The sequence below is a fragment of the Canis lupus genome, chromosome 2 (assembly GCF_003254725.2).
Source record: "Canis lupus dingo isolate Sandy chromosome 2, ASM325472v2, whole genome shotgun sequence".
In the NCBI taxonomy this organism is placed as follows: domain Eukaryota; kingdom Metazoa; phylum Chordata; class Mammalia; order Carnivora; family Canidae; genus Canis; species Canis lupus.
The window spans coordinates 9,803,684-9,818,747 of NC_064244.1; the positions used below are offsets into that span (position 1 = coordinate 9,803,684).

The 15,064-nt window shown below is 40.3% G+C and overlaps 1 protein-coding gene across 1 annotated transcript in view; it reads left to right on the forward strand.

Moving 5' to 3' along the window:
* DNAJC1 (DnaJ heat shock protein family (Hsp40) member C1) overlaps positions 1 to 14,720 on the forward strand; it is a 207,015-nt gene extending 192,295 nt beyond the window's left edge. The window contains exons 10-12 of the mRNA XM_025463991.3: positions 9,768 to 9,816; positions 11,561 to 12,021; positions 14,500 to 14,720. Of these exons, the coding sequence (XP_025319776.1) occupies positions 9,768 to 9,816; positions 11,561 to 12,021; positions 14,500 to 14,568 (579 nt within the window). The 3' untranslated portion in view covers positions 14,569 to 14,720. The remainder of the gene's footprint in view (positions 1 to 9,767; positions 9,817 to 11,560; positions 12,022 to 14,499) is intronic.
* The last annotated feature ends 344 nt before the right edge of the window (positions 14,721 to 15,064 follow it).

Sequence of the window (15,064 nt, forward strand, 5' to 3'; positions counted from 1 at the left end):
GTAATTCTAAAGTTGTACAATAATTTAAATTTTTAAAAATTCACTAGAGAGGCTCCACAGTAAATCTGAACTGACAGGGAAAAGAATTAGCAAACTTGAAAATAGGTCCATGTAGATATTCAAGCTGAAAAACGAGGGGAAAAATAAAAATAAACATCTTTGAAAAATAAATAAAAAATAAATTTAAAAAAATAAACATCTTCTGAGAAATATGAGATACCATTAAACACACCAACATATGCATAATGGGAGTACTGGAAGGACAGAAAGAAAAAGTATCCAAAGAATACATGGGTAAAAACTTCAAACTTTTTGAAAAACACTAGCCTATATATCAGGAAGCTTAGTGAATTTGAGTAGGAAAACCTCAGATACCGCAAAAGGCACATATAATTAAAATGCTGAAAGCCAAAAATAAGGAGGAAATCTTGAAAGCAGTAAGAGAACAATGACTCATCACTTACAAGGGAACCTCCCCAGTAAGATTAACAGCTGACTTCTCAGCAGAAGCAATAGAGGCCAGAATGCGGGGAATAACATATTCAGAGTTGGCAGAGAAAAACCTGCCAACCAAGAATCCTATATCTAACAAAACTATTTTTCAAAAATGAGAGCCAAACAAAAACTTTTCAAGATATAAACGGAAATAATTCAGTCTGAAAGCAAATGATCCAACAAGGTAATTCAAATCCACATAAAAAATGAAAAGCACCAGTAAAAGTAATTAGGTAATTATAAAAAAATTAATCAGAAATGCATATTTTGCTCCTCCTAAGTAATTTTTTTTTTTTCCTCCTAATTTAAAAAGCAATTGTATAATATATATGTAATGCTTTGCCCTATTACATATAGAAAAATAATATATGTATTTGCCAGTAAGAGCACAGAGGAGGTAAATGAGAGCAAAGCTATGTTGGAATGAGTAAACTACTACAGATGATAGTGTAATAATTGTGACAATGTATTGTTGGATTTTTAACATGGATACCGTATATATAATGATTATACCACAGTTTGAGGGAAAAAAGGAATAGAGCTATGTAGAAGAAATGTTTATTTTTATCACTGGAATTAAGCTATTGTAGATCTGAGGCTGATTTTCATAAGTTAAGATGTATATGGTAAATCCTAGAATATCTTTAAAAAATGCAAAAATATAGTAAAAAAATCATTAAAGAAATTAAAATGCTACACTAGAAAATATTTACTTAGACAAAAGAAAGAAATAATGGGAGTTGGGCAGCCCCAGTGGTGCAGCAGTTCAGCACCACGTGCAGCCCAGGGCGTGATCCTGGAGACCCTGGATCGAGTCCCACGTCAGGCTCTCTGCATGGAGCCTGCTTCTCCCTCTGCCTGTGTGTCTGCCTCTCATTCTCTCTCTGTGTCTCTATGAATAAATAAATAAAATCTAAAAAAAAAAAGAAAGAAAGGAATAATGGAGGACTAGAGGAACAAAAAAGTTATAAGAAAAAAGCAAAAGGGGGCAGCCTGGGTGGCTCAGTGGTTTGAGCACCTGCCTTCAGCCCAGGGCGTGATCCTGGTGTCCCGGGATCGAGTCCCACATCGGGCTCCCTCCATGGAGCTTGCTTCTCCCTCTGCCTGTGTCTCTGCCCCTTTCTCTCCTCTCTCTCTCTCTCTCTCATGAATATATAAATATTTAAAAAAAAAAGAAAAAGGTAAAATGACAGACATAAATCCAGCTATATCAATAATAACATTAAATGTGAATGGATTAAACAACCCAAAGAAAGATCATGATCCATCTGTATACAATCTACATGAGACATGCTTTTTTTTTTTTTAAGATTTATTTATTCATGAGAGATACGCAGAAAGAGAGAGAGGCAGAGGCATAGGCAGAGGGAGAAGTAGGAGTAAGCTCCCCACAGGGAGCCCAATGCGGGACTCAATCCTAGATTCCAGGATCACGCCCTGAGCCGTAGGCAGATGCTTGACCACTGAGCCACCCAGGCATCCTGAGACACACTTTAGATTCAAAGAGAAATAAAATGAAAGGATGGAAAAAGATAATATGCAAACAGCAACCATAAGAAAACTATGGTGGCTCTACTAATATCAGACAAAATATGCTTTAAAACAAAAAGTTACCAGAGATAAAGAGGGACATTTTTTTAAACATTAAAAGGCCAACCTAGAAAAATATAACAGTGGTAAACATATGTACCTAACAACTGAGCACCAAAATACATTAAGCAAAACCTGATATAAATGAAAAGAGGGGTGTCTGGCTGGCTTGGTCAGGAGAGCATACAACACTTGATCTCAAGGTCGTGAGTTTGAGTCCCATGTTGGGTGGAGAAATTAAAAATAATGAAAGTCTGAAAGAAAGGAAGGAAGGAAAAGTATTCAATAATAATGGTTGGATGCATCAATACCCCCACTTTCAATACTGTGTAGAACTAGACAGAAGATCAAAAGGAAGACTTGAATAAATACAATATCTGTTCAACATTTTATCAAGAGAATATATGTTCTTCTTAAGTACAAATGAGACATATTCTAGGATAGGCCATATGCTAGGCCAAACAAACTTCAATAATATTAAAAGGATGGAAATAATACAAAGTATGTTCTCTCATGCCAAAGGAATGAAATTAGAAATAAGTTAACAGGGGGGACGCCTGGGTGGCTCAGCAGTTTAGCGTCTGCCTTTGGCCTAGGGCATGATCCTGGAGTCCCGGGATCGAGTCCCATGTCAGGCTCCCTGCAGGGAGCCTGCTTCTCCCTCTGCCTGTGTCTCTGCCTCTCTCTCTCTCTCTCTCTCTCTCTCTCTCTCTTTCTGTGTCTCTCATGAATAAATTAATTAATTAATTAAATATTTAAAAAATAAGTTAACAGGGAAAAACATTGGGAAAATCAACAAATATGTTAAAATTAAACAGCAGACTACTAAATGAGTCAAGAAATTACAAGGGGAATCAAAATTCTTAAACATGAATGAAAATGAAGACATAACACACCAAAACTTAAGGAATGCAGCTAATGCAGTTCCTAAAGGGAAATTTATAGCTTTAAATGCCTTTATTAAGAAAGAAGAAGGTGGGGGGCCCCTGGGTGGCTCAGTCAGTTAAGTGTCCAACTCCTGATTCCAGCTCAGGTCATGATCTCAGGGTCATGAACTAAAGCCCCAGGTTGCCTCTGCAGTGGCCATGGAGTTTGGTTAAGATTCTCTCCCTTCCCTCTAAAAAAAAAAAAAAAGAAAGAAAGAGAGAGAGAAAGAAAGAAAGAGAGAGAGAGAGAGAGAAAGAAGAAAGAAAGAAAGAAGAAAGAAAGAAAGAAAGAAAGAAAGAAAGAAAGAAAGAAAGAAAGAAAGAAAGAAAGAAAGAAAAGAAAAAAAGAAAGGCAGGCAGGCACCTGAGTGGCTCAGATGGTTAAGCAAATAACTACTTAGCTCAGGTCTTAATCTGAGAGTCATGGAATTCAAGGCCTACATTGAGCTTCATTCATGTAGGCATGAAGCCTACTTTAAAAAAAGAAAGATCGTAAGTCAGTAATATGACCTCTACCTTAAAGCAAGGTGGTGGGGGGGGGGGGTAAAAACAAGGAGAGAAAAGGAACAAATAGAGCAGAAATTAATGAAATAGAGACTAGAAAGTCAGTAAAGTCAATGGATTCAAAATCTGATGCTTTGTAAACATCAATAAAATTCACATTTAGCTAGATTGACCAGTCTTTTCCCAAGGGAGAAAAAGGACTCAAATTGCTATAATCAGAAATGAGGGAAAAAAAGGACATTACTACCAACCTTATAGAAATAAAAAGGGCTGTAAAAGAATACAGGAACAAGTATATGCCAAGAAATTAAAGATCTATTTTTCTAATAGATATAAATGAAATGGACAAATGCCTTGAAAGACAAACTACTGAAACTGAATCAAGAAGAAATAGAAAATTGAAACAGACTTGTAATAGGTGTAGAGATTGAATTAGTAATAAAAGAATCTACCTACAAAGAAAAGCACAAATCTAGATGGCTTCACCACTGAATTCTACCAAACCTTTAAAGAAAAGTACCGATACTTCACAAAATCTTCCAAAAAATAGAAGAGAGTGACTACTTCCCAACTCATTTTATGAAGCCAGTATTGTCCTTATACCAAACCAGGAAATGACAAGAAAACTACAGACTAATATTTTTTTATGAGTAGAAATACAATAAAATATAGCAAACTGTTTCTGGCAACTTATAAAAATAGTACTATACCCTGATCAACTGGATTTAGCCTAAGATGCAAAGCTGATTCAACATCTGAAAATCAATTACAGTAAATACATTGTATCAATAATAAAAAATAAACATCACAAGATCATCTCAATAGAACCATATGACAAAATCCAGCACCCTTGCATGATAAAAATATTCAACAAACTAGGAATAAAAGGGAAGTGCCTTGACCTAATAAAGAGCATCTACTAAAAACCACAGTTAACATCATGCTTACTAGGATAAAAGGGGATGTTTTCCTGATGAGATAATTCAATGTTTTTAACATTGTACTAGAAGTTCTAGTCAAGGAAATTGGCAAGAAAGGCAAGAAAAATAAGATTGAAAAGAATGAAGTAAACAGTCTCTATCTGCAGATATATATATATATATATAATCTGAAGGAATTCATTTAAAAAACTGTTGAAACTAATGAGTTCAGTAAGATTGGAGGATACATATTGGTATACAAAAATCAGTTTGGGACGCCTGGGTGGCTCAGAGGTTGAGCATGTGCCTTCAGCCCAGGGCATAATCCTGGAGACCCGGGATCGAGTCCCACGTCGGGCTCCCTGCACAGAGCCTGCTTCTCCTTCTGCCTGTGTCTCTGCCTCTCTCTCTCTGTGTGTGTCTCTCATGAATGAATAAATGAAATCTTTTTTTAAAAAAATTAGTTTTACTTTTATAAATCTACAGTGAACAATCTGAAAATTAAATTCAGAAAATAATTTCATTCATAATAGCATCAAAAAGAATAAAATACTTAAGAATTAGTTTAACAAAAGAAGTACAAACTTTTAACTGTGAAAACTACAAAACAGTGTTGGAAGAAATTGAAGATCAAAATAAATGGAAAAATATCCCCTGTTCATGGATCAGAAGTCTTAATCATTGAGATGGCAATATTCCCCTAACTGTAAAACTATAAATAGATCAATTGAACTTCATCGGATTTAAAAACTTCCATGTTTCACAGGATACCATTAAGAAAGTGAAAAGACAACCCACAGAAGGGGGAAAATATTTGTAAATCGTTTATCTGATAAAGGGCTTATATCCAGAATATATAAAGAGCTCTTACAACTCAATAATAAATCACCCAAATAAAAAAAGGAGAAAGGATCTGAATAGACATTTCTCCAAAGAAGTTACACAAATGCCAATAAAACACATGGAAAAATGTTCAATATCCTCAGTCTTTAGGGAAATGCAAATCAAAACCACAAGATCCTACTTCACACCCACCAAAATGGCTAGAATCAAAAAGTTTGATAACAAACTTTTTTCCATAACAAATGTTTGCCAAGATGTAGAGAAATCAGAAGCCTCATGCATTGCTAGTGTAAATATAAGATGGTGCAGCCATATTGGAAAACAGTATGGCAGTTCCTCAAAAAGTTAAACATAGAGTTACCATATGTCTCTGCAGTTTGACTCCTAGGTGTATACCCAAGATAAATGAAAACATTTTGCCCAAACAAAAACTTATACACAAATGTTTATAGAAGTATTATCCATAAACAATAATAGCCAAAAGATTGAAACAATGCAAATGATTATCAACTAATGAATGGATAAACAAAATGTGGTATATTCATATAGTGGAATATTATTCAGCAAAAGGAATGAAGTACTGATATATACAACTTGGATAAACCTGGAAAATATTACTAAGGGAAAGAGGTCAGCCACAAAAATCCATATATTGTATGATTCCATTCATATGGAAGTCCAGAACAGGAAAATCTAGAGACAAAAGGTAGATTTCTGATTGTTTATTGATCAGTGAGGGATTGAGTGAGATGGGGAGGGTGATAGCTAAAGGGTGTTAGTTTTCTTTCTGAAGTGATGAAAATGTACTAAAGTTGGCCATGATGATGGTTGTACGTATCGATATAGTAAAAACCATTGAATTGTTGATTTTAAGTGTGTGAATTGTTGGGAAAGTGAATTATATTTCAGTTAAGCTATTTTTTAATTCTCTAAATAATTTAACTCTCCAAAATATTTTGTTAAATAAGAAAACAAGATGCAAGAAAAAAAATAAATATCTCACATCCTCTATGTGATGGTAGTTGAAAATTCATAGAACTATATGACAAAAGGGAAAAGATAATTTTATTGCATGATAATATTTAAAAACTAAATTCTAAAAAACACAAAGAAATTGAGAAAGAAAAGAGATTGTCACCAGAATTGGTCACCTGGTAGTGAACATTAGGGAAGTCTTCAAGAAGAAAGTCACACCTGACAGTACTTTGAAGGATGGTTTGGCTCTAGACAGATATTTAAGAAGAGGTCTGATAAAGGAAAATCATTTCAGGCAGTGTTAACAATGAGCAAAAGTACAGGGTAGGGAATTTCTATCTGGGGGAGCATTAATTATTCAGTTCTGCTCAAAGGAAAGCTACCTACAAGAAAGAGAATAGATCAAATTGTGGATCTCTTGCATGTCAGGTTAAGAATTAAGGGATGTTTGGGAAAAAAAAAAAAAAAAGGGATGTTTGGGTGGCTCAGTCAGTTAAGCATCTGCCTTCAGCCCAGGTCATGATCTCAGTGTCCTGGAATCAAGCCCCAGGGGCTCTCTGCTCAACAAGGAGTCTGCTTCTCCCTTTCCCTCTGCCTCTCCCCACCCTGCCCATGCTCTCTCTCTCTGAAATAAATAAAATCCTTTTGGGCAGGGGGGTAGGGGGGGCAGCCTGGGTGGCTCAGCATTTAGCGCTGCCTTCGGCCCAGGGCATGATCCTGGAAACCTGGGATCGAGTCCCACAATGGGCTCCCTGCATGGAGCCTGCTTCTCTCTCTGCCTCTCTCTCTCTCTCTCTTTCTCTCTGTGTGTGTGTGTGTGTGTGTCTCATGAATAAATAAATAAAATCTTTTTTTTAATCCTTTTTTTTTTTTAAGAATTTAACATTACACAGTCAGTGATGAGCCGTGAAAGGAATCTGATCAGAACTCTGCCTTACAGGTGTTGTTCTATAAAAATTAATAGTAAGTAAGTAGGAGTCCATTCAAAGACTGTTCTACTGGCTCAATCAAGTGAGAATGAAGAACTAACACAGGAGGTGCTGATCTGTGAGGGAAGGGAACAGATGGGGTTGGCATTGTGAAGCATGTGGCAGCTGGCTGGGGAGCGAGAGGAAAGTCCAAAACCTGACTATTAGGTTGTGAGCCTAGGTGACTGTGATGATAGCACTACCAAGGAAAGGAAGCAAAAGCAGAGAAGTTGATGAGTTTGGCTTGAGGAACTAGGAGACCTCTAAATAGGAGTTTTAGTGACAGTTACAAAGGGAAGCCACATAGCATAGCAGAAAGAGAACATAGTCCATTTTTTCATCTATAAAATAAAAGATTTGGATTCCAAAGGCAGTTTGCTAAAGTGATTGAGAGCAAAGATTTTAGAACCCAACTTGCCTTGGTTCAGCTACTCATTAGCCTTTTAATCTTGGACATGTTATTTATGCCCCTTGGGCCTCAGATTCTATAAAATGAGGATAATAATTGCATCCTACTTAATATGGCTGCTGTGGTGAATATGTGTACAGACAGGTATCTTAGAGCAATGCTCAGGACAAAGCATCTATATTGTTATAAAGATGAAATCCTTTTCGATCTGATGATCCATTGTTGCTATATGGTCAATTTTTGTGACACTGACATTCCAAGATTTCAGGGCCAGAGATACAAGTTAGTCATTCCTTTTCTAAAGTATTATTGAACAGTAGTTTGAGATACCAAAGGAGAAAATGTAAAGGACAGATGAATGGCAAGGACAGAGTGTTGGGGAACATTATATTTGGGAGTGGGGGTAGTAGGCAGTGAAGGAATATTTGGAGAAAGGCGAAGCCAAGTGGAGTAGAAGAAACAACATAAGGGAAGATCATCTTTTAGAGTGGAGGCTACTTAATTAAGCTCAATGTGAAGAATTAGGAGACATAGCTGATGGAAGGGGAAAAGCTGAAGATGAAAGCAAAGGAAATTCATAGGTGTAGCATAGTTCTGTGAAAATTCAAGAGGAAGGAAGATAATTTATTTCTTTGAGTTGGGATAAAAGCTAGGAAGGATATATAACAATCCAATCAGAATTCTGAGTTGGGAAAGTTGGAATGCAAGGAGGCTCATGTTGGAGAACTTCCTTTTTTTCTTACATTAAATAAGAAACAAAATCATCTGGAAAAAGAGAGGAAGGTAGGAAATAAAACTGAAGAGTGTTTCTAAGCAGCTTTAAATATTTTCTCTAATTCTGTCCTTTGTATGAATGAGGAACAAATGATCCATGTCAATTATAATAGGTAGTATTTACTGAGCCTTTAATATCCACTCGGTATCAGTCTAAGAGCTTATTTCAAATTTAGAACCAGTAGGCAAATGGTATTACTAGTGGTGGGCCCAAGATAAGTCCACCTGAGTTCTTAACAATCATGCTTTCTGAGGTTTTACTTTCAAATTTCATTAAAGCAGTGAAACATTGGTTCAAGAATATGCATGCATTAATGGGATAGAATACAAAGTATAGAAAAATAGTTCTTGTATACAGTGGAACATTTCATAAAGTCAACATTTCAAATAAGTGGGGAAAGGAAGGCTTGATTGATAAATTCATTGAGCAATTAACTGTTTTTACATTTTTTTGAATTAATTTTGACCCTGTGTTTTAAAATATGTGTAATAGAAGTCAGAACAGTGGTTGTCAGTAGCAGAGTAGAGACTAACTTAGGGACACAAGAGAACTTTCTGGAATAATAGGAATGTTCTATAATTTGATTAGAATTAGATTGGTTACATAGGTCCCTTTTTTTTGGTTAAAACTCTGAATTGCACATTTAAAATCTGTATGTAAATTTTATCTCAATTTTAAAAAGGGAAATCTATATGTAGATCTTTAAGACATCATTAAATGAAAAAAGCAAGGTATGGAATGAAACAGATGATGTGATACCATTTGTATAGAGAAAAAAGAAATAATTACCACCAAACAAAACTATTTCTGTGGATCCACACTCATATATGTAAATGGGTCATGGGTCTAACTGCCCTACTCTACCAAGAGATTCTTCCTCTAGTGTCAATCTTCTGTGTTCTTATGGTTTCTTGAATGCAAAGAAAAGACAGACATTTATGTTCTAACATTAGTTAAGAATAAATTTCTCTGCTGTTTATAATACTCACTGGTTTAGCATTCTCTGATGAAGAAAGATATTCTTTCAGCAAATCCTAACTAAAAAACATGACCTGTTTATATAGTATATTTTTAAAAGCAGCCTAGAAATAATACAACTGGCATTGAACTAGAAACTGTCAGGTGATCAAATTCTTGTTCTGACTGCTGCCGAACAGGAGGCTCTTTTGGAGCAAGCCATTTAATCTTCCTGGGCTTCAATTTCCCCGTTGGTTAAATAAATGAGTGGATGGATAACTGAGGGTCCCTCCAGTCCTCAGATTCCATAAACCTGATTCATTCACATGGACTTTATATGAAATAGGTCACCTACAAGAGATAGGTGGAAAGTAAGGTTTTCTTTGCTTTTATACTTTGGAACAGGTGACAACCAAAGCCAAGCAGCTGAAGGATTCAGTTACCTGCTCCTCAGGTGAGTTTTCAAGCACCCACTTCATCCCACTAATCTAAAGTGATTTCCTCAAAATAAATACCTCTTAATAATAACTTTTAAATACAAAGGTATAGTAGTTTTGGCCAATGAACTCTACTGGTCATTTCCTTAAAAGGGGTCGCAAATCACAGGCACCAACATAACAATCCAGTCGTGCCCCCCCAACCCCCATCCATGGGTGCTAAGATGGATTTAATAAGTTTTTAAAAACTATAAAATACCTTGTTTGGGCAGCCCCGGTGGCGCAGCGGTTTAGCGCCGCCTGCAGCCCGGGGTGTGATCCTGGAGACCAGGGATCGAGTCTCACGTCGGGCTCCCTGCATGGAGCCTGCTTCTCCCTCTGCCTGTGTCTCTGCCTCTCTCTCTCTCTCTCTGAATAAATAAATAAAAATCTTAAAAAAACAAAACAAACAAAATAAACCTTGTTCTTTGCTAATATTGGGTGGATGGGGCACACAGGGGAAAGCCATTCTGCACACCACACAAATGCATTGCAGTTTCCCTATACTGCCCACGCTGTCATCACCATGCACACAGGGCAGTCTTTCAAAATAGACAAGCAGGGATCCCTGGGTGGCGCAGCGGTTTGGCGCCTGCCTTTGGCCCAGGGCGTGATCCTGGAGACCCGGGATCGAATCCCACATCGGGCTCCCGGTGCATGGAGCCTGCTTCTCCCTCTGCCTGTGTCTCTGCGCCTCTCTCTCTCTCTCTGTGACTATCATAAATAAATAAAAATTAAAAAAAAAAAAAATTCAAAATAGACAAGCAGCTTTCCCAAGAATCTACGTCTCTCAAAGTAGGTTTCCTCCAGAGTAACTGGAATTTTGCTAGACTCTCCATATGTTTGCTCGGAACCAGGAAGAAAATACTTCCTAAAACCTCCCAACTTGACTTAAATACAGGTCCCAAAAAGAGCAATGCAGGTGAGCAAACCCAGAGATCTTGAAAAGTCATCCCCAATAAGGCTTCACATTGGGCTCTGCAGGCCTCAGGAAGGAGGGTATTCCCAGATTCCTTTTCCGCTACTACAGTTATTTGTCGGCACAGAGGCTGAAATGGGCAGTGAGAGGCAATGTGAAAGAAGCCTCCATCCAAGACATTCCAAAAATGTGTTCTTGAAAAGGCGGTGTGGCGTAGACTATTACACAGATACTAGAGCATTGGTGGAGGGGGTGAAAAGTGTGAACAAAATGAGAGACGTGTGGTTGAACATTCAGGGCTATCTCTGAGACGGTACATGTGGCCGGGAGACAGTCTTTGCCCGGTACTGTCCAGCATGGTGGCACAGTGGCACCAGAAGCGGCTTGGAGCCCAGAGCGGGCCTCCTGGTGTCGGTGGCTCACCTGCAGATGGTGAGATAGCACAAGGTTTGACAAATTCAATTTAGCCTTGCTAATGGAATTAACAATTCCAGATGGTAAAGAACATTCTTCCCTACCTAAAAACCAGCAGGTTGTTGCTTCTCAAAGTGCCAGAAAGGACAGAAATTTGGAATCAGGCAGGACTGGGTTCCAATTCTGCCTTTGCTGCTTTCTGGGTCTGACTTGCGTCCTGTGTAGAATTAGGATATAACAACACCTATCTTTCTAGACTACTGTGAAAATTAAGTAAAACACTCTATGCAGAATGCCTCACCACTGTCTGTGGTGTTGGGGGCAGTGCTGTTCTTGTCACCTGACCTGCCCCTGCCCTTCCCAACTGTGTGATGTGTCCTTCCTCGCAGGGATGGTCAGACTCTCTGAACTCAAGTCTACAGCTCAGAACTCCCGGCCCACCAAGGCCCCCACGGCCTTGCCAGATGACATCATCACGCAGCGAGAAGATGCCAAACAGGCCAGGGAGGAGGAAGAGGAGGATGAGCAGGAGGACGACGAGGAGGGCGAGCAGGAGGCAGTGGTTCCAGAAAGCCGGCCGCGGAGGCGAAGGCCAACGAGGCCGCCTGAGGCAGCAGCAAAGGTGGAACCAGAAGAGAAGTTCAGAGGAAAGAGGCAGAAGGACTTTGATATATCAGAACAAAAGGAGTCCAGCGATGAGGAGAGCCAGAAGAAGGACAGAACACGTGCTGCTGAGGAGCCGTGGACTCAGAGTCAACAGAAACTTCTGGAATTAGCATTACAGCAGTACCCGAAGGGATCCTCTGACCGCTGGGACAAAATAGCCAAATGTGTCCCGTCTAAGAGTAAGGTGGGTGAGGCGGGGAAAGAAAGAGGCCTCTGCGCTGGTTTTAGAACACCACTGACGTGGCTGTGGCCAGCTCCCCCTAATTCTTCACCTGACTCTTACCCTTACCCCTACAGCTGTCCACATGATTCTCATTTACCAGTGGTCTTCCGGTGTAGTTCTCCCGACATTACGGTGAATCTGGGCCCTGGATTGATTATTGTGTTTAAATGAGGTCAGGATTCTCCGGTAATTCTACAGACCAGTTGGTTTTTCTCAGAGAAGATTCCAGGTAGAGAATATAACTTTCACCCCCAACAAGTCTGCCAACTTTCTAGAGCATTTGCCCCAGCCTGGCAGTCCGAAAGCAGCAGCACGGGTTGACTTGGCCGCACCCTACTCCACACCGGCAGGGGAGCAGCTGTGGCAGGTCCTCCCTCACGGGGAGAAGCTCTCTGGAACCAGGGTCACGGGAGGTTTCCCTCTCGCTCCTTAATGAGCCTTCACCGAGAGTGTATGTGTGGTGGATGACGGTGTCCTGACGGTCACGGGCCTGCAGTGCACAGCACTCAGGCCTTTGCAATCACCCCCAGGCTGACTTGAGATTCTGGAGGTGGGGTTGGGGCCCGGGTAAGGTCGACATTTAGGACTCAACCCACCCGGGAGCCTTGATGTTTATACTTAGCTCTTTTCCCTGTTTAAGCTCTTAGGGTCTGCTTCAATACACCTGCAGACCATTCTCACACACTCGGGCCGGCAGATGGGGCGCCCCCGGGAGAGCCAGCCCTTCACCCCAGTCTCTGCCTACCGTCTGCCATTTCGGGGTTGGGAGCTCCCCGTGTGAGCCTTCACATTTGGGCCTTTCTTTCTCCTGAGTTTTTTTTCCTTGTCGCACCAGGAACACAGAGAAATCCGAGTCTCCTCTGCCTTCTGTGCCTGGATCACTCGGTAGCCTCTGGGCACACTGATGTTCATTTACATTCTTTTTTTTTTTTTTAATTGAAATTCTATGTTGGAAAATCTAGCTCGTGGCCATAAATGTCCCCGTGTGTACAGGTCTAGTTATCTATCACCTACTTGAAAATGATGAAGTTGAGAATTCCTGGGGAGAAAAATAAACCATTAGCAGTTGATCTATTTGAGAAACACAGTCTCCCAGCCTCTCCAACTGGTTTGCCAGAAGTAATTATTTTCCTTGAATTTCTCTAGCATCTGTCAGGACACAGGCATCTACATGTGTGATGAATTGACATTGGCTTAAAATGAAGGAGCTGGAACTGTGGATTCCTAAGGATAGAACATTCAGAAATTCATTGCCTCAGGGTTTGGAAACCCTGCTGTTTGAACCAGAGATAAGCAGCACTTGTATTGTCCTGCAAGTGTTCCCTTTAAGCCTTGACATTAGAACCAGCTCCAGGAGGGGTTGCCTGCTGGCTCGCCTGCTCTGGAGTGACTCCCTGTAAGTGGCATCTAAGCCCCTGGGAATTCTGGGCTGGAAGGAGGAGCCTTTGCCTGAGGCGCATTCCAGGGCAAGCGCACTGGCAAGCCTGCTGCTCAGAGCTCGGGTCGCGCTGTCGGGTGAAAGGGTGAAACGCTGGGGCTGGCATTGGTGCCATGTGTGAGAAAAGGCCCATATTTTTAAAGACTCTATGCAAGTAGTCTTTGGGGATTTAGAAAAGGCACTTATTAAAAGAAACTCTCACACCACTCCTAAGCTAGAATCCTAGGAAAAGAATGGACATCTGTTCTCTGTCCATGGCTGATAAAACCATCTACCATAGAGCAGAAATCATTTTGCACTAGACCTTAAGTTCGTGAAGGCCTCCAGTGCCACTGAGGTATTTTTTTTAACAGAAACAGAAATGGATTCTGGAAAGTACCTTATGACAAACGAGTGAAATGAGGCCCCTCCCTAGCATCACCTCACCCCAAGGGGTGACAGCGACAGGCAGCTGGGATCTGAAGCTAGGAGTTCAGTGGGAACAGGCTGGGGCATCTGGGTGGGGCTGGGACAAGCAGGGGGTAGAGTCTAGCACACTCCCTACCCTGGTCTTATGGGCCAACAAGGCCACCACAGGCCCAGCAGCCCCCGATGGAGAGGGAAACCCAAATGAGAATGGATAGTGTGGATACCTGGCCTCAAGTTTTTGTTTCCTCTGAGGGGACATGTGATGATATAGTAAAATATTAGAAATGATCGTTATCATTAGTTGAGAGTCATAATCATAACACTGGTGAGTCTCACACACACTGGCCATTCAGCCCAGGGTCTCATGCTCCACCTCTGCTGGCCTTCTCCTGGCTCCTGTGTGGCCTTGTCTGCCCGTGAGCAGCTGGACCATCCAGCCCGTGGCAGTCAGGCTCCGTGCAGAGCAAGCAGACATGAGCCCGCCCCACTCACCCAGGTCGCAGCCAGCAGGCAGGCCACGGTGGGCTCAGCCCACGGTGCTCACAGCAGCCTGTGAAAATAACTGTCTCACCTCTCTCTTTCTCTTCCTACAGGAAGACTGTATCGCTAGATACAAGTTGCTGGTTGAACTGGTCCAAAAGAAAAAACAAGCTAAAAGCTGAATATTCTGGAAGATGATGTTCACTCTCATTTTCCAAAATGGTTATTTTGAAAGTCTTATGCAGAAATTTGCATTTTGTACCTCAGTATTTCTATACGTCATGTGCCTTAGTAAAAAAAAAAAAAAAAAAAAAAATTAAAAAATTCTTAAAAACATTGTGCTATATTGTTTAAACAAAGACTGTGTTAAAGGGGAAAAAGGATTTGGGCATTTTACTTTTCTTTTTGTTTTTCATCATTGCAAAGTCTACTTTCCTGCCAACAGACAATAGTGCTGACACTCAGCAAATAGATTTTGAAGGAACTCAGGAGTGAATTAACATGTAACAATTAAAACTGAATGTGTCTCTTTGACCAAAGAGCCCCCACCAACCCCCACCCCGGGTCAGGAGCTTATTGGTAGTGGATGATGCAGGTGCTGGGAGCCAGCTGGCTGGCTAAGAATGCTGTGAGGCTGTCTTAGTTATCTCTATCTAGGAAAAAATAAGGAGTGTACTT